The sequence below is a fragment of the Capsicum annuum genome, chromosome 3 (genome assembly GCF_002878395.1).
Source record: "Capsicum annuum cultivar UCD-10X-F1 chromosome 3, UCD10Xv1.1, whole genome shotgun sequence".
NCBI classification, from domain to species: domain Eukaryota; kingdom Viridiplantae; phylum Streptophyta; class Magnoliopsida; order Solanales; family Solanaceae; genus Capsicum; species Capsicum annuum.
Window position 1 is genome coordinate 18,794,816 of NC_061113.1, and position 22,084 is coordinate 18,816,899.

At 35.2% G+C, this 22,084-nt stretch overlaps 3 protein-coding genes and 1 long non-coding RNA gene across 6 annotated transcripts; 3 read left to right on the plus strand and 1 right to left on the minus strand.

The window, feature by feature from the left end:
* The first annotated feature begins 3,157 nt into the window (after window positions 1–3,157).
* LOC107864654 (probable nucleolar protein 5-2) lies at window positions 3,158–7,559 on the plus strand. Its single transcript, XM_016711086.2, has 8 exons — window positions 3,158–3,579; window positions 3,670–3,711; window positions 3,852–4,031; window positions 4,649–4,813; window positions 5,769–5,969; window positions 6,195–6,692; window positions 6,767–6,895; window positions 6,969–7,559. The coding sequence occupies exons 1-8, from the start codon at window positions 3,502–3,504 to the stop codon at window positions 7,332–7,334; spliced, it is 1,659 nt and encodes a 552-aa protein (XP_016566572.2). The 5' UTR covers window positions 3,158–3,501; the 3' UTR covers window positions 7,335–7,559.
* Window positions 7,560–9,069: 1,510 nt separating this feature from the next.
* On the plus strand, window positions 9,070–13,644 carry LOC107864655. Its single transcript, XM_016711087.2, has 2 exons — window positions 9,070–9,484; window positions 13,265–13,644. Exons 1-2 carry the CDS (start codon window positions 9,356–9,358, stop codon window positions 13,379–13,381), a joined length of 246 nt encoding a protein of 81 aa, XP_016566573.2. The 5' UTR covers window positions 9,070–9,355; the 3' UTR covers window positions 13,382–13,644.
* Window positions 13,645–14,224: 580 nt separating this feature from the next.
* Window positions 14,225–20,102, plus strand: LOC107864656 (U-box domain-containing protein 24). Of its 3 annotated transcripts, none has more exons than XM_016711090.2 (4): window positions 14,225–14,478; window positions 15,425–16,830; window positions 17,492–17,810; window positions 18,376–20,102. In XM_016711090.2, the coding sequence occupies exons 2-4, from the start codon at window positions 15,601–15,603 to the stop codon at window positions 19,869–19,871; spliced, it is 3,045 nt and encodes a 1,014-aa protein (XP_016566576.2). In that variant the 5' UTR covers window positions 14,225–14,478; window positions 15,425–15,600; the 3' UTR covers window positions 19,872–20,102. The 3 variants fall into 3 exon arrangements, with proteins under 3 accessions (XP_016566576.2, XP_016566575.2, XP_016566577.2); XM_016711089.2 differs by lacking the exon at window positions 14,225–14,478 and adding an exon at window positions 14,536–14,694; XM_016711091.2 differs by lacking the exon at window positions 14,225–14,478 and adding an exon at window positions 14,537–14,811.
* Window positions 14,957–15,305, minus strand: LOC124897026. Its single transcript, XR_007053451.1, has 2 exons — window positions 15,166–15,305; window positions 14,957–15,071 (listed from the first exon to the last, which is right to left on the minus strand). It is a non-coding gene; the product is annotated as an uncharacterized LOC124897026 (long non-coding RNA).
* Window positions 20,103–22,084: the final 1,982 nt, after the last annotated feature.

The following is a 22,084-nucleotide window of genomic DNA, read 5'->3' on the forward strand; positions in this document are numbered from 1 at the left end:
AAGATGAGTAGTGCTAGTCAAAATCAACTCTTTTTAAAAGTAGAACGTTTACTATTACTTGGTTGCCTAGCCCTTTTAAAAATCACTAATAATAATCAATAGATTAAGCACTAGGGCTTAAGTATGTCATTATTGGATTTGACTATAGATTATCACCACAAAAAAAATCATCAAAGATCCTAATCTTTCTTTATCATGCATGTCATTTCCATTATCTTTTCCTTACCAGTAACAAAACATTAGGTGCTATTTCAGATATTTTGAGACTTTAATTAATCTCAAAGTAACTTCCTTACTTATCTTAGTACAAAAAGATAAAAGTGAAAGCAAACAACCAATTAACTGTTTGGATATATGGAGATGATGAGATGAATCCGAAAATTTTGAGTCAGGAGTTGTGATGGGACTGCTTCATCCTTAACAAGAGGTTTTCGGTTCGAGTCCTCGATATAAAGAATTCTGTTGGGAGCATCACATGGTCCCTACAGTGTGCAATCCGAATTAATCGGAATTCCAATGCGGATACCGACACCATGTGAGAAACAAAAAAAAACTTCCAATACATTTATTATTTTTATATAAGCCATGTGAACTTAGCACACAAACATACCATGTATTTTTTTTTTTCAAAATTGTATCTTCAATTCTAGTTGAAAATAGCTGATGTTACCTTACCTATTATGGTAATAGTAGTGGAGTTAGAATTTTTGCTAATGGAGTTTAAAATAAAAAAAAGTACGCGCACGAATTAATTGAAGAGGGTTCAACATCAAGTACATATACATAAAAAATATTCAGATGAACCCCCTAATCATAAGGTAGCTCCGCCGTTGATCATAACATATACTTGTGTATGAGAGTTGATATGATTCAGGCGAATTTAATAACTTTTACTCAAATAATTTATTTATGCTAAGAAACTAATAAGTATATGGAAATATTAAAGTTAAAATTCAATTATTACTATTTAAAGTTATTATTCTAAAATTTGGAATTCATAAAATTGAAAACCTCAAGTTAAAATACTTGTCTATGTGGTTACGTTCATCACGTTATATACGACTCCCGATGCATGACATAGATAAAACGAAAATATTGCTCAAAACTAGTAGTAATATTTATGTAGGATCTTTATAATATTGGAGGTCTAATTAAAAGTTTTAATTTTGATTTTAACACAAAACGAGTATATTTGTAATGAGCCATTGTAAATGAAAATCCCAAACTTGTCGGTAAGCTTTATTTGAAACTCAAATTATATTTCGTGTGTGTTCTCAAGCGTCCACTTTATAATTAAGTTAATCATATAATATGTTTCTTTTTTGTACTTATACACATCAACATCAATTAGTACATATACCGTTCATTAAGATTAATGCGTTTGATTAAAGAAGGTGATGTTTTAAATAGATGACTTATGGTTCGCAATGAGCAAACGAGAAAACGAGTACTAGTTTTTTCAAACTTTTAAATTGAAAGTATCCAATAAAAATATTTTATCATGTGTTTCATCAAAAGAAAATCTCTATAATTTAAATATTTAACTAAAATTTACTGACAAATTTAAAACAATCGGAATGTGTTCATCTTTTACGCCTCTTGCTGTCAGTGAAAGGACAGATATAAGATTAACACTAACTAGTTTGAAACAATGTTTATCTGCTGAATTTTCTTTTAAATTATATTTTGATGCATGCCTAGGGAGCAAAATCTTTTGCCAAAACAAGAGATAATCATTCACCAAGGAGAAAAATGGATGGTCCCAAATTGGTCATACATGTTCATATTCTAATATGACTGTTGTTTTTATGTTCTTTAAAGAAAAAACAAACAAACTAATCCTTTGGTTTTACTCTTTTTGTTTCTACTTTTCTCACTTTTGACAATTGTATCTAGCTAGTATTGGTTGATGATACACTTTAATTTTCACACTTGTGCTATTTATTTTCAACTGTATAAATATACAACAAATGGAAGACTAGATAGCAAGATGAGGCTTGTTTAAGTGGTTGAGTATCTTTACCATCAATCGATAGGTTGAGGTTTTGAGTCACGCTGAACGACAAGTGAAAACATTATTGATCCTCTTAAATTTAAAGGAAAAAGAAAAAGAAAGGGAGGAGAAACCATAAATTGTTGGAAAAAAAAGAAAAACAATGGAGCTTACATGTGCACCATTTAATTAACACCATATATAGCATCGGAGGGATTCAGGATTTGAAGTTCTAGAATTACTAAAACAATTTTTAAGTTAATATGCGATAATAGCTGAGTTTATCATCAAATATTAATAAAATATAGTTTTAAGATATGTAGAATTTTAACAAAAACTACGAATTTGCATAATATGCATACAATACTCTGTATCTGCCGCTGGTTGTTCCTAATATATAGCTTCTTTCGTGCCACAATCTCAAAAAGCTTCTATCCTTTAATTTCATTTTTGAACAATACAATAACTTTTATATTTATATTAGCTAGTTACAAAAGAATTGTTAGGACAACAAAAGTTATTCTAATATAACATGTCATTCATACAACTTAAATTGCTAAAAATATTATGCTATCACACGAGAAATTTTATTTTTTTGTCTCACATTATCATATATTTTAGCACCCAAACTAAATCATAACAAGTCAATGAATATTTTAAGTGAGCGTTTAACCATGAAAACCAAATAGTTTTGGAGAAAAGTGAGGGGAAATAATATTTATCTTGGAAAGAAATTAACTTTAGCCATAGGCAACCATAGAGAGAGGTTACAAACTTTTTTTTTTTCCATACTTGATTCATTTGTCATTCATCTTAATCTATAAAGTTTATTTTAGCATATAAGAGATTACAATTTCGACCGATTGAGTCGAACTACAATCAACTTGATTCTCAACTCTTGAGATATGTAACGGGGGCTGAATATTGAAAACTCAATTGTATTCCAAGAAACCCCTGCTCATAATATCTTTAGAAATTCTTGAAATCGTGCTTAAATCAATTTTGAACTTCACGTGACCTAAATTCTTATATAAATTTTGTTCAAGATTATTTTGAGTGAATTATTCTAAAAACACTATCAAGAGGACCAACCTGATTCCCGAGTCTCGGGATATGTACGGGGGCTCAGTATTTAAAACTCAACTGTATTCCAAGAAACTCCCTACTCATCGTATTCTCTCTGCTCCATATTTCGATACTGAAATATCTTTTGAAATTCTTGAAATCATGCTTAAATCAAACATTTTAAACTACATGTGACCTAAATTCTTATACAGCGTTTATACAAAGGTTATTATGGAGTGAATTTTTTTTCTAAAAAGGAAACCAAACTTCTCAATTCTAAAGGAGACCAATATCAGCCCAACCCAAAATTCCTTGACCCGATCCAGCCCACATACTTTATACCCTAACCCTTTTTCTAGCTCATGCCTATATTTTTCTCTGCCTAAAACCCTAGTCCCCTTTGCTAAACCCTTCTCTTTACAGCCTTCTTCCATTCCAGAGAGATGTTGGTATTGTTTGAAACCCCTGCTGGCTTTGCCCTTTTCAAAGTTTTAGATGAAGGAAAGCTCTCCAAAGTTGAGGTATCTTAGCTTACCCATTTCATTTTTGCTGTATTTTCTTGTTTCATAAAGGGCATGCCATATTGAATCTTGTCTTTTTGTCTGCTGCAGGATTTGTGGAAGGAGTTCTCCTCAACTGATTCTGCAAGAAAGGTAATTTTTTTTTTTTTTTTGGGTAAAATTTATTTATTTTTAATAAATAAATTGTGCTTAGTTGATGGTGCGTGTGGGGTGGGGGTGGGGGGAAGTGTAAAGTTTTCAACTTTATGTTTGATACATTCTTGATATAACAGGTTGTGAAGCTAAAAGCTTTCTCTAAGTTTGAGAACACTTCAGAAGCTCTGTCAGCAGCTACGCTGTTGATAGATAGCAAGCCAAGCAAAGGATTGCGCAAGTTCTTGAAAGCGCATTGTGATGGCGAAACGTTGGGGGTTGCTGATTCAAAGCTTGGAAATGCAATTAAGGAGAAATTGGTTAGCTTCCCTTTTTATGCTAGCTCATTGTTTTTTGTTTTTGTAGTTTCTTGTTCTTCGATTTCTGATACTATCTACTCCCTCCATTTCAAAAAGAATAACCTACTTTGATTTGGTACAAAGTGTAAGAAAATAAAGAAGACTTTTTAATCTTGTGGCCTTAAATTAAAGTAGTGTCAAATGTACCAAAATGCTCTTTAATCTTGTGGTCATAAACATGCCATGTCGAAAGTTGAAATTAAAGTATTGCTAAAATAGGAAAGTGACCATTCTGTTTTTAAACAGACTAAAAAGGAAAGTAGGTAATTCTTTTTGAAACGGAGGGAGTAGTGTTTTGTGTAGTTTGATTGTGGTATTATTTTGTTGTAGTATTGTTCTGTGACTATTTGTTGTTTTGGTCTTCCATTACGTCTTTTTCTGGTCTGTTTTTTTCTTGAGCCGGGGGTCTCTATCTCACCTCTGAGGTAAAGTTAAGGTCTATGTACACTCTACTCTCTCGACTTTGTGGGAATACACTGGGTGTTGTTGTTGTTGTTATCATTGTTTCTTTGTTTTGTTCTGTTTCTCATCTTTTTTGGCTGAAGCTGGTGCCTTTTTTTTTTTTTTTTTTTTTGCAGCAAATCGATTGTGTTCATAATAATGCTGTCATGGAGTTGATGAGAGGGCTTAGAAGTCAGTTGACTGAGCTCATTTCTGGTCTTGCATCTCAAGACTTGGCTCCAATGAGCTTGGGTTTATCTCACAGTCTTTCAAGATACAAGCTAAAGTTTAGCCCTGACAAGGTAATTTGCTTTTAAATTGACTGATCCATTTCATGTTAAACATGGTTTCGTTATGGATATTCTTATGTAACAAATATTGGGATAATCAATTGCCACGGAGAAAAAGGAAGGTTAGTCTAGTGGATAGTAGGGAAAGACAGGATATGAAAGGACCCTCCTTCCCCAACAATAAGGTTAGGGGTTCAATCCACTGAGGAAACACTAGTGGAAAAGGACCAACCATAACTCCTGGGTAAGGGATTTGGGGCCGGTGACCTTATAAAAGATCAATTGCTAAAGAACACTTTGGTTTTGTATTCTCTGATGACCTTGTATCCTTTCTGCTAAAGATGGTGTCGTATTTGAGTTTGTAATATGTTATTGGATAATATTATTCTATACAATTTCTGATGATGGTAGATGGTCATTATTAAAATTTTAGATAGTGCAAATTATTTGATTTTGCCCTGGAAATTGTCAATTCTGATTCTTGAAGATGAATCGTATTGTGTAACTGTAGCAGAAGGTCTAAGAGTATAAAACTCTAAATCTACAAAAATATGGAATAATGTTCTCCATAAAGCATTCTGATGGTGAAACATGTAGGCTGGCATTCTCATTGTTTACGCAGCCAATTGTATGCTTGTTCCATATGTATCCCATATGATGCTTCACATGTAATTTGAGTACACAGCTCTGTGGTTTCCTGAAATCGGACCGTTTCTTGCCACTTGAGGTTATGTATCTATAATTCACTGAATCCTTGGAAGGTCTGTTTAGCTTGTAGTGGATAAGTCTATAGTGCTTGGGCGATGTTATGTTTTACAGTCTTACCATTTTCTGCCTCTTGGAGTTCTCTTTATAGCTCATAGATATGTCTCTGGGTAGCAGTTCTTTGTCCAATTTTATATTCTTGACAGATTTGTCTTTTCGCTAAGCAGACAGCAGTACAGCTGACTGTTTGTTGCTTTTACAGGTGGATACAATGATTGTACAGGCCATTGGCTTGTTGGATGATCTCGATAAAGAGCTAAATACATATGCCATGAGGGTCCGAGAATGGTATGGTTGGCATTTTCCAGAACTTGCAAAAATTGTACAAGATAACATTCTTTATGCCAAGGCTGTGAAATTGATGGGTGACCGTACAAATGCTGCAAAGCTGGATTTCTCTGAGGTAAGGAGTGGCTTCTTTTGAAATGCTTCAAATGATTTGAACTTAAAAAGTAGATTACTGCTTCATCCTCAGTAATACTCGTCAGTATATTGGCTAGCTTGCCGGTTGGTATGAAGCTTGTGATATACTGTAGTCCAATAAGCAATGTTGTTTTTTACAGGATACACGCTTTATTCTGAAATACATAAGACAAAATTCACGCCTTTTGTATTACAATGTTTACAGATACTCCCAGAAGAGGTTGAGGCAGAATTGAAAGAGGCAGCAATGATCTCCATGGGCACTGAAATTAGTGACCTTGATCTGGAGAATATTAAAGATTTATGCAGCCAAGTTTTGTCATTCTCCGAGTACAGAGCTCAGTTATATGATTATTTGAAGAGCAGGATGAACACCATCGCCCCAAATCTTACGGCTCTTGTTGGAGAACTTGTTGGTGCTCGGCTTATTGCTCATGGTGGTAGCTTGTTAAATCTTGCGAAGCAACCTGGAAGTACAGTTCAGATACTTGGTGCTGAAAAGGCTCTTTTCAGAGCTTTGAAGACAAAACACGCAACTCCAAAATATGGGCTTATTTATCATGCATCTTTGATTGGACAGGCAGCACCAAAACACAAGGGTAAAATTTCAAGATCTCTTGCTGCAAAAACTGCTTTGGCTATTCGATATGATGCCCTTGCAGATAGCCAAGATAATACCATGGGTTTGGAGAATCGGCTCAAGGTAACGTTGTTAATTATTATCTTTGGATGCTGCTCTCTATCTAGTCTGATTACTATAATGTGCAACTTTCTTAGCTCGAAGCACGCTTAAGAGCCTTAGAAGGCAAAGAGTTGAACAAATCAGCTGGTTCTGCTAAGGGCAAACCTAAGATTGAATTTTATGACAAGGATCGTAAAAAAGGAGCGCTGATAACACCAGCTAAGGTTTGGGACTGTCTTCTCTTTTACACTATACTTTCTTGGTTTGCTTCTAGTATTAACTTATCCTTCTGTGTAGGTTTACAATCCTTCTGCTGATTCTGTCATGGGACACACTGATAATGACGAGAAAAAAATGAGTATAGATGAACAGCCATCTCAAACCGAGGAAGAAGCAGGTGAGGAAGCCCCCGTTACTGAAGGAGAGAAGAAAAAGAATAAGAAGAAGAAATCTGTTGAGACAGAAGATGGTGCCGAACCTGAAGACACTCCGAAGAAGAAGAAAAAGAAGAAACATGCAGATAATGAAGTGGACGAAGATGTTGAAACGGAAAAAAGCAAGAAAAAGAAGAAGAGGAAACATGCTGATGCCGATGAGGATGAAACAGAAACCACTGATAAAAAGAAAGAGAAAAAGAAGAAGAAGAAGAAAACTGAAGAGTAAGTCTCTCAGAGGAGACATTTTTAGTATCGACAATTTTGGTATCGGGCAGTGGGTGACTGCATGTTTTTAAGTTGTACAACGCTATGTCATTATTCAGTTGTATTAGTGCTTTGTAATGCAACCTAGGATTCTGTTAGTTAAACAGAACAACAGATATGCTTGCTTTATGCTTTTAATCCTACTTTGGAATTTATTTGCTATGCTATTTTACATGGTTCAAGTTAATGGTGCGCCAACTGCATTTTTGGTGAAGTGCCAAGATTAGATTGCCTTATTTCTGTCGTGTTCGTGTTTATGGAAAATTGCTCTTCACTACTATTGCCTTAAGAAGTGTTGCTAATGTCTGCAGTCTCCATGACACTACTTTTAACACAATACACAAGTATACTTTCTTTGTTGCAGGGTTAGTTTCTGGCCTTTTTTATCAACCATTACCTTGTGAGGAAACTGATGATTTTGATTAAAATCACCCACAAATGGTCACTTCTAATGGATCTGTTGCTAGTTTGTACTGGATCAATGGAGAGTTTCATAGGAAATTGCGGGAGAGAAATTAGAGGCAGATTCTTTTGATATGGAACTATTTTGTTATTGGAATTAACTCTATCTGTAAGGGCTCGTTCATTTGGTTGGGGAATAATTTATCTTAGGTTTGTTATCCCACCCTTGAAATTACCTAAGTAGCCAAACATCCTTAGCATATCTACTTATTTTCTCACTTATTTAAATTAATAACATAACATCCACTTCTTGACAACTCCCCGACCCCGATACACGAGGATATATGCGACTTAACCTTAACCCCGGATACATGCGCATGTCTCAGTTACATGATGCGACTGAATCATGTATCCGACTTCTTTTCCATGATATAATATGTAATATTGAAAACTAGTGGTCGAGGGAGTAATTAACTCACGAGGATATATGCGACTTAACCTCCTTAACCCCGAGTACATGCGCATGTCTGAGTTACATGAATCTACTGCGACTGAATCATGTATCTGACTTCTTTTCCATGAGATAAAACTAGTGGTCGAGGGAGTAATTAACACATTTACTAGTGACTTTTTATGTTGTTTACCTTAATCTATTACATAGAGCCCGTTTGGGTAGGATTAAAAAAATAGCTTTTCACCCTAAGTGATTAAAAACTTAAAATAAGTGCTTATAAATTAAGCATATAAGTGTTTGGATAGAAGTGCTGAAACTGAAAAAAAATTGTTGATGTGTTTGGTAAACAAGTGATGTTAAGTATTTTTTTGTTGTTAAAATGACTTAAATGTCCTTAAAATTGTTAACACCATAAATAAGGTAATTATTTATAATTTTTAATCCTAAAATAATTTTTTTAAATAAACCTCCGATGTAATGATGGATTCGATGAAAACAAAGAAAAAAGATGCAGAGGAAATTAGAGGGAAGAGATAAAGCGAAGCGCCAAAGAGAAAAAAGAAAAAAAAAACTATAGATTTAAAGGCTACAATTTTAGGATATTATTGAAATTGGAGGAAAATATAAGGGATAAAAACAATAAAAGAATTTTAATCTAAAAAGATGGGGTATCCAGCTTCTCACTTTTTGATTTTTTTAATCAGTTTTTAGCTTTTTTTAATCATTTTTTAATTTTACCAAACACTTTAAAAAGTTAAAAAAGAGATTAAAAACTGATTTGATCAGATTTTAATCCTATCCAAATGGATTTATAATTTTTTTATCAATTATAGTACAGCTTTTACTTTTAAGGTTTGTCTGGTGTCAGGGACAATGGGTAACTAATTCCAAATTAATTTGAGTATACTTTATCCCTGTTGGAATAGAATAGCAAAACAATTTTAGGTTAAATCAGAGCAATATCGGTCCACCCAAAAATTCCTTGACCCGACCCGACCCAGCCCACATCCCCTTTCCCTTCTCACTCGAAAAAAGGGCATAAAAAAGCTCCACACATCAAAGTTGTCATCCTCTTGTTCCTCTCAGTTTTATCAGATTTTCAGTTAATCAGTAGAAGTTTTCAAAGGATGTCGTCAATTGGAACATCAAAAGGTGTATTAGAGATAGTAAAATTTGCAGTATATGTATCAGTTCCAATTGGTCTCATGTACTTGTTTGCCAACAACAACTCCAATCTTCAGAAAATCATGGGACATGTAAATTTCTCCTCTCTTTCCTTTGTCTTTTCATTTAAACTGTAAAGTTTCATTCTTTATGCTTATATTTTTTTTTTTAGCTTTCTTGCGGTTTACTTTTGGAAAAATTACGTGAAGTAGAAAATATCCCGACCTAATTACATAGGGTAGCTAATACAACAACAAAAATATACTCAGTGTATTACCACAAAGCGGGGGTCTGGAGAGGGTAAAGTGTACACGGTCCATGCCAGAGAGGCTGTTTTTGATAGATACTTGGCTTACGACAGGTGACAGTATAACAAATAAAAAACATAAAAATAAACAATAAAATGGGATAATACACCGCTAGATAATAAAAGAAACAAGATACCGATAGATTAATACTATAAATTATTTATTCAAGATCACAAGCATCATCAGAATACTCCGAACAAGAAACTACAGGTACATATACAAACAAAACACTCTTCCCTGCTATTATGGATGCACTCCTACCCACTAACCCTCTGCCCTAATTCGTGTCCTGCACACCTTCCTATCAAGTGTCATGTCCTCCATAAGTTGTAACCGCTCCATGTCATGCCTGATCAACTCCCTCCAATATTTATTCGGCCTACCTCTACCCCACATAAAATCATCCATAGTCAGCCTCTCATACCTCCATACTGGAGCATGCGTGCACCTCTTCATCACATGTCCGAACCATCACAATCTCACTTCCTGCATCTTGTCTTCCATCGAAGCCACTCCCACCTTCTCTCGAATAACCTCATTTCTAACCCTATCTCTCCTGGTAAGTAACATAGCTAAGGTTTAAATTAAATAGCTAAATATACCCTTTTTTGTATTTGTATATTTAAGAGAATTTCGGAGCTCATATATGTTTGTATTTGTAAATTTAATGGAATTTCAGGGCTCATTTACGTTTCTAGCCTAAAGTAGCTACTGAACTAGAGCAACGTTTTGTAATTACACGAAGATTAGCTATGCCACCTCATTTATTGCGTAAATGTTAGCTATTTCTGAAATGTCACCTTGATTTTTCGGCTTGTGTCAAATTTCTTGAATTCCTCCCATTTCATATTAGTTGTCCGCTTTCCCTTTATAGGCTTCTTTAGAAACCATAAATAAGATGGTTAGTTTTATTAATTTATCCTTAATCCTCTTCATTGGAAAAGTAATTTTTTGGAACTTATAAACCGGTTTAGGCCCTCAAAAATACTAATTGTAGGCGCAAAATGGGAAAATTTTAATTAATTTTGTCTTGATTTGGTAAATGGACAAATAATTGTGACAACTATTTATACTTTGGGACAACTATTTATAGTAAGGTAGACAACTACTCTAGGATGGAGGGACTACCCTTTTTGAATTCAAGGTTTGTTGTCTGATTGACATGTCTACTTTGATTGTGTTGGTGATTTGTGAAAATGTATATATGGAGAAATTGTTGGAGGTGGAGTTAATAGAAAGTTAATAATTCAATCCCTTATACTTTTTTTTTTGATAAAGAGAATATGAATGAAATTGTCCCGAATAGAGCAGAATAGATACATATGATTTGTATAACTGATCCAAACTAGATTGGTGTTGAGCTTAGTTGACTGATTGATTGAATAGAATCAGAGGAATGAAAACAGTGCTTTCAGATAGGTGTGTTTTATTTTTCATAAAGAAGGAATTGGGAGGTGGGGGAAGGGAGTTCAAACAGAAAAGTCGCCGTGCATCTGTTAAGTAAAGTATGGTGAACTCTTGGATGTTTGCTAACAGTTGAAGATTACATAAGGTGGAACGTTTTGCATAATCCGCACTTAGTACTTCTGTAAATGTGTGGCAATGTGATAGTGCAAAATGTGGAGAAAGGTGGATGAATACCCTGGTAGTGCAGAACCTTTTTTGATAGAAGTGTGTCATTATTCACTTTTAGAAAACCAACACTAAGCTAATGTTGGCATCACGAAAGGGGAACGGCCCTTGTACAAGAGTATATATTATTAACGCAGAATTGAGTGATGAAAAAACTGTAAAATAGAGTAGGGAAGGATATATCTTCTTGTCCTAATTTATGTGATGCACTTTCCTTTTACTCTGTCGCAAAAAGTATGACACTTTCTATATCTATCCTAGACACTTTAGGTTCTTGTTAGGATGGTAGGCTTGTTTTGCTTTCTTTTGCTCACATGTATATATGGTTTCAGTACAACCTATGTACTGATTTGTGCTTGATACACCTTCTAAAAAAAAAAAAGAAGTATGACACCTTAGACTATTGATTTTTTTTTTCTAATAACCGTGGTGCCTCGACTAATTTCACGGGATACCTCCCACCAGCAACAGTAACCAGGTAACTCTGTCCACCAAAGCTAGAATAGATAGGAACAAATCACCTAGTGTTTTTTCTGTTAGAAATTGAACCGGAGATCTCATAGTACTCAGCCCCACTTCATTGAACCACTAGGCCACACCCTTGGGTGCACCGTAGTCTATTATAAATAAATTATATCTTTCTCTATCTAGATACAATTTAACTGAGTGGTTTATAACCACACAAAAATCTATGGCTTGTTAAGACCACAAGTTTCAATGGTCTTTATCTCTTCCTTAAACTTTGTGCCCAATCAAACAATGTCATAAGAGAGGGTGAAAGAGCAACAAAGAGTAGAGAATATGGCATGCTGTTGAAAATTAAATAGCAATAAGATAACAAAGAAGATGAGTAGAATTGTGGCAAAGAGACTTGTTGATCCATAGCATATTCGATTTGGATAGACTATCATATTCGTGGAGATTCTAAGGCTCATAAGAAGGCTTTCCTATGTATTAGGCTATTAACATATCTATACAGTTCACCACATGAAATGTGTGTCTGAGATCCTGGGCGGAAAAAGTTCGCTTAAATGTTTTTCTTTAGGTTTCCACTGGTTAAATGGAAATGAAAGGTATACACAGGAACTGATCATTTAATTTAATGGAGATGAGTTATCTTACCTTCCCATTCCTTTCTTCCATGAAGCCATTATCACTTCTAAAGAGGCCTCTGGAAGTATAACTTTGCTAAGGATACTAATCATGCAACTTGCCTGATGCCTCAAATGTGAGAAGTCCTGTCAAAGTATTTACTTCTAGTTGTGAAGCGACGATGGTTACAATATCAAGATGCCCAGAAATTATGAGGGTGAAAGATGATCATTTGTTCATAATATCTTCTACTATTATTTCATCGTACCTCATTGAAAAATATTCTAATTTACTTATCAGAAGAATATATATATATATATATATATATTCTAATTTGTCGAAGACATAGTAGCATTATGAAGATGCATTCAGACGTATAATTATGGTGTCAAACTGATGATGCAGCCTATCTTTATTGCTTCCAAATTCCCTTTTTTGGAATATTTTCTTCCAAATTGATGATGCATTCATAAACCTTCTTGCATTTTCCAGTCTTAGGCTGGTTTATAGGTTACCTATTTTATCTGAATCTTTCGCTAGGTATGTTCTTCAGGGTGCTAATGACAAATGTTTTCCCTTCAGCTGCCTTTAATAGGCTAATAGGCTTTTATTTCAGGTTTTAATTTGTGTTCATTACTTCTTTGAAGTTTTTAGTTACTATAAGCCCGCGTTCATATTGAACTCATTCACACAATGATCATCTCCAAATGATATGTAATATCTGAATGAATTTATGCCCTGGCTGGTTTTTGCAACTTTTTTCTACATGGTTCCAGTAGATATCTTCGGCATACAAAATGATATATTGATCTAAACCTTCCATGTTTTTCCCTTGTGAAGCGTGAATATGTAGTTTATCCGACAGAAACTGTAAAGCCCCAATCACCCGAGGAACTGAGGGAGATTGCAAAAGAAATAGCTCGGAAGAGACAGAGGGACCAAGAAATGCGGAGCTGAGGAAGATGGCACAAGACGAAGAGGCATATAAGAATTTGTAGGTCTGTTAGTAATGCTTGCACAAAGAAACAGCCAGAGAGGTCCTTTCTGTTCAGCCAAGAGATGAGTGTGCTTTACTAGTCTGTTCACCAATAAGTGAGTTTGTTGCCAATAAAACAGTGTGGCATGGCCAGTGATTGTATACTGCCATTTCTGTGTTTGATGTATCTTCCTTTTAATACAGATTAAAGTATATAATAAACATGGCATCGTTTGAAGTATTAGCTATCCCTCCCATTTCCTTCATTGAGGATTGATTGTTTGTATGGAGAAGACACTTATCTATTGTGTTCTGTAGTTTTCATGACATTATAAGCACCATGAGGATTGATTCCTTTGCTATTATGTGATTTGACCATGGTGTTTGAGGCCTGGTCAGAATTGGGTTTGGTTAATTAACTCTTAGATGTTGAAAGGTCCAGTGTGTCCCCTTCTTTAATATTGACTAGACAAGGTCTGTATCGTTCGCTATTAAGAGTCGTTTAGTACATGAGATAAGAAAAATAACTTCGATATAAAATTTGAGATCAACTGTATTTCATGTTTGGTTTGAGATATTAATTAATTCCAGATGATTCGTATAAAGTGTGGGATGAAATAATCTCATGGTATATCCTTAATTTATCCTATGCGCTTTACACAATTATGCATGGGTTCCATAAATGAAAATTTCAGCAAACTCTTTTTCCATTTGAAACCTCCTTTTTTTGTCTTTTCATCTCGAAGAATTGGTCACTTTCAGAAATTAAAATTTGCTAACATAAAGATATTTATGGAAGAACTCATGTTACCCTTTCATTCTTAAAAAGAGAAAATATCCGTGTCTATACTCTAGCATATGGAAGAATAGAAGTGGGAAAAAAATTTCAATTTGTGTCAGCTATCAAAAATAATCTCTTTACTTTTGCAAGTTAAGACTGCGTACTCACCATATTATACATAACCAGCTTGCAACATTACACTTAATATGTTATTATTGTAGACAAAACTCTTTTTGAAAAGAAAAAGAGGTGAAAAAAAGCCCATCCATGACCATGAGGAATACAATTTCAATAGAGGTAGTCAAATTGAACTGTCAATATATTATAGCATGCTTTTTCCAAGAAAATGAGATGTAGAATTTATTTTGTTGTGTTATTTTCTTGGTATCCATTGACTTGCATGAGTCAATGAGTCTTTTCTATTATAATTATAATGATGAGTCTTTTCTTAACAAATGAAAATTCTGGTCATCATGAGAATTTCCTTGAAGCTTGGAATAGCAGAAAAAACAGGTTACTTCTACTTTTTCCTTTTTTTTGTAGTTAAATTTTTTGAGTAAATTGATTTGCAAATTCTGTTGATGCTCGAGTAATGGGATTCTTCATTCTTGCTTTCAATTATCAAAAAAGGTGAATTTTCTCTGTTTTTTGTATTTACTTGCTTGAGTACATAATTTTTGAGGTTTCAACTCTTAGGTGTGAGCCAGCCTTAGTAGTGAGACTATAGTTTTTAGTTATGTTGCTCGGATCCAACACACACTCGATGGTATTTTTAAAGAGTCGGAGCAACATAGGTTGTCAAAATATTGCTATCCTTCTTTCAGTCATACATAGTTGTTACGATTTTGCTTCATTTCAAGGTGTATAATTTGCATTTTGCAATCACTCAACTCTTAGCTCTTCTTGACAACAACAACAACAAACCCAGTGTATTCCCACCTAGTGGGGTCTGGGGGGTAAGATGTACGCAGTCCATACCTCTACCTCTTAGCTCTTCTTGAAAGAATAAAAATCCATTTTTTCACCCGTCTCTAGGAACTCCCATCCTTTTTGCTTCTTGACTCGAACCCACAATCATAGGGTTGGAGGTGAAGGGAGCTTACCATTCGAGCTACTCCCAACTTGGTACACAATTGTAGAAACGACTTAGCTTTTCTAGCTCTTGTTTATTTTATATGCAAGTATCAAACTTTCACGAGGAATGTTTAGATTAACCTCCAAACTTCTTTGTTGGTTTATGTAGAATCTCAGATTTTCATCTCCGGGAAAGCTGCTTAATTTTATCGAAAATCTGAAATAGTGAGTAGACTGTTGGAGTAGAGACAATATGTTGAATGCAAAAGGACTTGCTTAGCTTTCATAGATTTATCGATCAAGTCAGGAGAACAAGTGCCATTTGAATTTGATTGTTTTATCGTAATGGCGGAGTTAGTTCCAATAGGGACTATTTTGTCTGTGATTATTAATCAAGTAATGAAAACAGCTCTAGCTGCGAATGATGTGTTATTTGAGAAGGAGAGTTTTAAGGTTCTTGGGAATTACCTTTTAGACATTGAGCCTGTCTTGAAAGAATTGCAGCTACAAAAGTTAAACGATTCCCCGGCTGCAAGGCAAGCGTTGGAATCCCTTGAAGCTGATTTAAAGAAGGCTAATAGCTTGGTTGAGAAGTACAAAAACCGAGCCCGTTTCTACTTGCTGGTTAAGTGTAGGAGCATTGTCAAGGAGGTACAGGAGGTTACTAGGGACATTGGAAAATCTTTGGCAGCATTATCCCTAGTCAACATTGAAGTCCTGTCGGGGATTTCTGACGAGGTAAATAGGCTGCAGAATGAGATGCAGAGAGCCAATTTTGAGGCATCTCAGTCGCGGCTCCAAATCATTAACAAGCTAAACCAAGGTCTATCCGATCAGATACACGACCAGGAATTTGCGAACAATATTCTCAAGGAAATAGCAAGGGCTGCTGGGGTGCCGGTAGAGCCTGCAGAGATAACGAAGGAGCTAGATAATTTCAAGAAAGAGAAAGAAGAAGCTGCTTATCGGAAAGAGAGAGCTGAAGTTTTGTTTTTGAATCAAGTTATTGAGCTGCTCTCACGAGCTGATGCTGCAAGAGATTATGAAGAAGTTAGAAGCCAATATTTACAAAGGGTTAGCATTATAGAGGGATATGACCCTAGAGAAGAATACATTCAGCCATTCAATGCTTTTATTTGTTGCATAACCGGTATTATAATGGTAGATCCTGTAAGCCTATGCACCGGTACTGCCTGTGAGAGAGCTTCTATCCAAGCTTGGTTTGATTCGGGGGAGAAAACTGATCCCGAAACAGGTGAAGAGCTGCAGGATTTGTCCTTCAGGCCAAACCTCCAATTGAGACAGTTAATCCAGGAGTGGAAAGAGCTCAACTATTGCATCATTATCAGGGCTTGCAAGGGGAAGTTGCTTTCTGGAGTGGATGCATCAATTGAAGAAGCTCTTGCACAAATGCAAGAACTAATGAAAGCAAATTCAATAAATAAAGAATGGGTGACAATCGGGGGACTCACTGAAATTGTCATCTCCAAGCTTGGCAGGTTGCTTCGTGGATATCTGCAAGAGAAAGCGATGATTACATTGAAGGATGTCGTAGATGGGAATGCCAGAAACAAGGTAAGTGAATTTCTGTAAGTATTAAACAAACAAATGTGATAGCAAGCATAGACTCTCAGAAATTGCTATTTCGTGAATTTTCAAGTCATTCTACTTTCACCTAGAATACTATGTCCTTTTGATTTTGTTCTGTAAAGCTGTATCAGATATATATTTCATACATGAGTTTAGTATTCCGTCTTAAAAAAGGGACAATAGGCATTTCGTTTAATTTCTCATTTAACTTTGCACTCTAGAACTGTTAATTAGTTGACACATTGCGCAGTGATTTGCTTGTTGCTTGTTGTTACTAACATATGCTTGGCCTACTTTTCCATGATAAGTAGTTTCCAAGAGGACATCAGGATGTCAAGAACAGGACGCAGGCGGTGGGATAATACTTGGCTTATCATAAATCATTTCATATCCATCTGATATTGGGCTAACGGGAGTTAACAATGTTCTTGACTTATTGATTTATGAACTATTTATCGTAATTTTTGTTTTGTCAAAGTATTTTTAGTCTGTGAGATTACGTATCCAAACAAAGGAACTTGTCTAGTTTTCTTGAATTTCCCTTGTTTTTCTGTAAGCCCTTGGCTAGGATCAGGCCATATGAGCACATGTGCATTCAAGTCTTGTTTTTAGACATGCAGAGTCATAATTTTCTCTATTCCTACAGGACATATTCGTTGAGAACCAGGGGTTTGAGAATGTTGTTGCATGCTTCGGAATAAACTATACCATTTCAGCTGCTGCAATTGAGCTGATATATGAGGTTCTCCAAGATCAGTCTAGTTGGAACTTGCCTTACTGTCGGAAGCTTTCTCAGCAGTCCAATTCAATCTTGCTTCTCGTCTCCTTTCTCAAAAGTCATGTCAGTCCATCAGTCAAGAAAGCAGAAAAAATCCTGGCTAAGCTTTGTGATGAGGAAGAGGAGAACATTGTCAAGGCTGCTCAAGAGGGATGGTATGGACCTCTTATCGATAGGCTGCACCATGGTAAGCATAGCTACAATATCGTATATGTTATAGTTGCACATGGATATAGATAGTCAGTTTTCTTAATACATCAACCTATTCGCAATGATTGCTTTTTGGTTCTATTGTTTTTCCATGATATACTTTTTAAGGAGATACCAGTCTTCTGACCATACAAAATATCCTAAGACATGGTAAGAAGAAAGAGACACCGACTGAACTGAATAAACAGGAACCGGATGCCTTTTAAGTAATTGAAGCACAATAAGAGAATTTTCTTACATATAATTCCTAATGTATAAGGTTGTGCATACTGTATGAGTTTCACTCTCACGTCATTAAATTTGATAACTCTGGAAAATTTATAGAATTCTAGCTTCTTTCTGGGATTTAAGTCTGAAAATACAAACAGTTTGTTGAAGAGTTAAAGTTGGAAAGGAGTTCTTTCAGACATATACTTGAAACCGTTTTCCTTGACACGTGTACAAAGAACCATTTTATATGGTTAGGTTAGTCTTTGTGCAATTTCAGCATAAGTGTTGCTTGTTCGAGTTTAGGTTTAGTTATATCGTTCAATTATTTTCAGGATCAGCGTCTTCAAGAATGTCAATTGTTAGAGCAATTCTTGGTTTGGAACTCAGGGATGAAGATGTGAAGCTCCTTGGGGAGAAAGGGGTAATCACTCCTTTGCTTGAGATGACATCTGGAAATATTGAATCGAAAGAACTGTCATTATCTGCGCTTGTGAAGCTATCATGTTTTTATGACAATAAGATTCTTATAGCTGCGGCTGGAGGGGTTTCTAGCGTTTTAAAGCTAATGATTTCATCCCATGTACGTTCAATCATCATCGCTAAGTGCTGTGAGGTCCTAGCTAATCTTTCTGGCAACGGTGATGGAGTTAAGTTCTTGATTGATGAAGCCGGAAACCAACTTGTACTTGAGCCTGTAATTGCATACCTGCTGGCTTTTCAACAGAATCTCACATCCTCGGACATTGTTCGTAGGCATGCTTTACGTGCACTATTAGGAATCTGTCAATCTCAAGCTGGACTTGTCAAATCAGCAGTCCTCTCTTCTGGTGGTGTTTCAGTGGTCCTTCCCCTTCTCGATGATCCGAACCAGGAAATAAGAGAAGCAGCAATAAATCTTCTTTTCCTCTTCTCACAACACGAGCCAGAGGGTGTCGTTGAGTATCTTCTTAAGCCAAGAAGGTTGGAGGCTTTAGTTAGTTTTCTTGAGAATGATAGCAAAGGTGATGTGCAGATGGCTGCAGCCGGTTTACTAGCAAACCTTCCTAAATCGGAGACTTCACTCAGGGAGAAACTCATAGAATTAGGTGGACTAAAGGCCATCATTAACATCTTGAAATCCGGAACCATGGAAGCCAAGGAAAATGCTCTCAGTGCCTTCTTCAGGTTCACAGATCCAACAAATCTCGAGTCTCAACGCAATGTGGTTGAACTTGGAGCATATCCTATACTGGTAAATTTTCTCAAGGCCGATTCAATAACTGCACAAGCAAGAGCAGCCGCACTGTTAACGGATCTATCAATGCGGAGTCATGAACTCAGTGCATCGTCCAGGAAAGCTTCTTGTTTCTGTATAGGCCGAGCACGTGCTCCTACCTGCCCTGCACACGGGGGAGCCTGCAGCGTGAACAAAACATTTTGTCTGTTGGAGGCAAATGCATTGCCTGATTTGGTCAAACTTTTGAAAGAAAAGATACATGCCACGTCTTATGAGGCGATTCAAACTCTCTCAACTCTGGTTCGTGAAGAGTCGCCTCACAGAGGAGCCAATGTGCTGCACAAGGAGGATGCTATCTCACCCATCATAGAAGTTCTAAACTGGGGATCAGAATCCTTAAAGGGAGAAGCTTTGGGGCTCCTGGAGAAAGTGTTCATGTCAAGGGAAATGGTTGATCTCTATGGACTAACAGCTAGGATACATCTCGCTCGTTTAACAGGAGGTAGAATTTATGAAGATGGACATCTCCAAAGGAAAGCTGCTAGAGTCTTGTTACTCATTGATCGCCAATCTAGATCATCCAGAACCCTTATTGCAGGAATATCTGGTTGAAAAAAGCGTTGTCCTTTGATCAAAGGCCACATTTTCTGATAGTTTAGGCCACACTTTTACTGTGGTGAAAATCCTAATATGTTGTACTAGTGAAGTTTCTTGATTTTTGTTTACCAATTAGTGTATGTACTTATGATCTTGTGTGGTATGTATGGAAGGAATTCTTTTGGTTAGACCTATGATAGAGGTAAATTAATCTTCAATATTCTAGATAGAATCATTTAAAGATAATTTGTTCTTTTTGCGTTATACATTTTTTCGATTGCATATTTTTCCACGACTAAGGAATAGGAAATCTTTCTCCTGTTACATGAATCAAATACCTCAATATCTCAAAGTTTATCTTAAGTTGAAAAAAGCCACTGAAGTGTGTTCATCAATTTAGAAACAAAATTTATTGGTTATTAAGCTTGACTTTGAAGCTAAAATATAATGAAATTTCAGCTGATATGCAATTAACTAATAGTTATAGGAAACCTATACCTGTCTGTCTGCACAATGTCACTATACTTTGTGGGGGCAAATAACTTATTAATTTGAACAAGTTTCTTTACAATTAGTTGTAAATCAATTATGTTATTAATGCATTCACATGTTGATTATGTTGAACTTTTGCATGTCACTCTACAGTGATACAAATTGCAATAACACCCTTTTTGTTTTCTAACTTGAAACTGATTCATTTTTCGACGATGGATATCTAGTGTATACAATCCCACAAGTGAGATATTGAAAGGGTAAAATGCATCTACGCACAGAGGCGAATTCAGGATTTGAAGGTTACGAGTGACATATCGTTTTAAACATAAATGTGTTGTTCAAATCAGCCAAATATTTGACTTATTTTCGACCTTATACATAACAACTTGAAATGACTTCGGTTCGATTATTCGTCTTTTCGGTTTATAAATACAAATGAATCAACAAACATAAACTAATAATGACAATTAATTAATTCATAAGGGTAAAGAGACTATTTTCTATAGATCGTCGATTCAAATGGAGAAGCTATTCAGTGTGAATGATTGACTATTTCTAGATACAATAATAAAAGCTTAGGGGAAACAAGTTAATATCACAATCCAAGATGACTTATTCTAGGGTATTCCTTGTTTTTTAATTTCTTTTTTTCCTTCTCTTTTATGTCTTTTAATTTCCCCTCTTGCAATTTAGGATAGACAGAACATGCCAATATTTGAGTAGAAGATGGGAGGACCTTTTATGAGATTGGAAATTTTCTATACACCTAAGTAGTTTAGGATAGAATATTGTAACCATTAGGCTGAAACTTTAAATTCTCATTTATTTCTATAGTTGCCTATCACAATATGAACATAATGAAATTGTAACATTATGGGACAGATAGGCAGATATGACTTCATCAAATTATAAGTCTAATTATTCATAGAAATGGTCTGTGTGACAAAATGGACCATGCATGTATATTTTCTTTTTTTTTTTTGGTCCACCTGATGTCTGTCCGATATTTATATTAGAATCCTGACTAATCCTGACTAATTTAAATTGCACATTGCAAGGGTTATTCTGGAGATGACGCTCTCAATAAAAATTTTTTTCATACTCAAAACTTAAACTCGAGACATTCGATTAATGTTGATGGAGCAGTCCCACTGCTGCACCACAACCTAGTGGAGTGGAGGTGACTATGAATATATACATGTATGTAAGAAATATTAATGAGTGCAAGTGTGTAACACGTTACCTACTTTGTGCACATGGAGAGAAGGTATGTAAATACTTTTTAAGTAAAATTTGGTGTCTAAGGTGGTTAAGCTATGTTTAATTAGTGTACTCTATTTAGGCTTTTCCAATCATGCACGTATTTTACAAAACTCTACGTCTTTCATCTAGAAATGTTAACGTGAAAATTTACATTTTGTATATGCTTCAAAAGTATATCACTGGAAAAAACCAAATAAATAAATAAAATAAAGTCAGGGACGAACAATTTTGTTGCTAAATAATAAGACTTCGTTCCTAATCCTATTTGAAGATAAATTATTAAAAAATTCGTGTGAGTTATTTAGTATTCTTCTGTCTATTTTTATTTGTTCACTATAGTAAATGATAGGAATATATTAGAAAGTAAGTGATAAATTATATTTTAATTTTTTGAATTAGATAAATAAAAATAAATATTTATTTTTAATTATAATAATAAGTAAAAATAGACGGAATGAGTATTTGATTGA

Coding starts and splice junctions, on each gene's coding strand:
- LOC107864654 (XM_016711086.2), top strand. CDS start 3,502: ATGTTGGTATTGTTTGAAACCCCTGCTGGCTTTGCCCTTTTCAAAGTT. Junction 4,032..4,648: donor ATGCAATTAAGGAGAAATTG/GTTAGCTTCCCT, acceptor TTTTTTTTGCAG/CAAATCGATTGTGTTCATAA. Junction 6,896..6,968: donor CGCTGATAACACCAGCTAAG/GTTTGGGACTGT, acceptor CCTTCTGTGTAG/GTTTACAATCCTTCTGCTGA.
- LOC107864655 (XM_016711087.2), top strand. CDS start 9,356: ATGTCGTCAATTGGAACATCAAAAGGTGTATTAGAGATAGTAAAATTT. Junction 9,485..13,264: donor TTCAGAAAATCATGGGACAT/GTAAATTTCTCC, acceptor TCCCTTGTGAAG/CGTGAATATGTAGTTTATCC.
- LOC107864656 (XM_016711090.2), top strand. CDS start 15,601: ATGGCGGAGTTAGTTCCAATAGGGACTATTTTGTCTGTGATTATTAAT. Junction 16,831..17,491: donor ATGGGAATGCCAGAAACAAG/GTAAGTGAATTT, acceptor CTATTCCTACAG/GACATATTCGTTGAGAACCA. Junction 17,811..18,375: donor TATCGATAGGCTGCACCATG/GTAAGCATAGCT, acceptor AATTATTTTCAG/GATCAGCGTCTTCAAGAATG.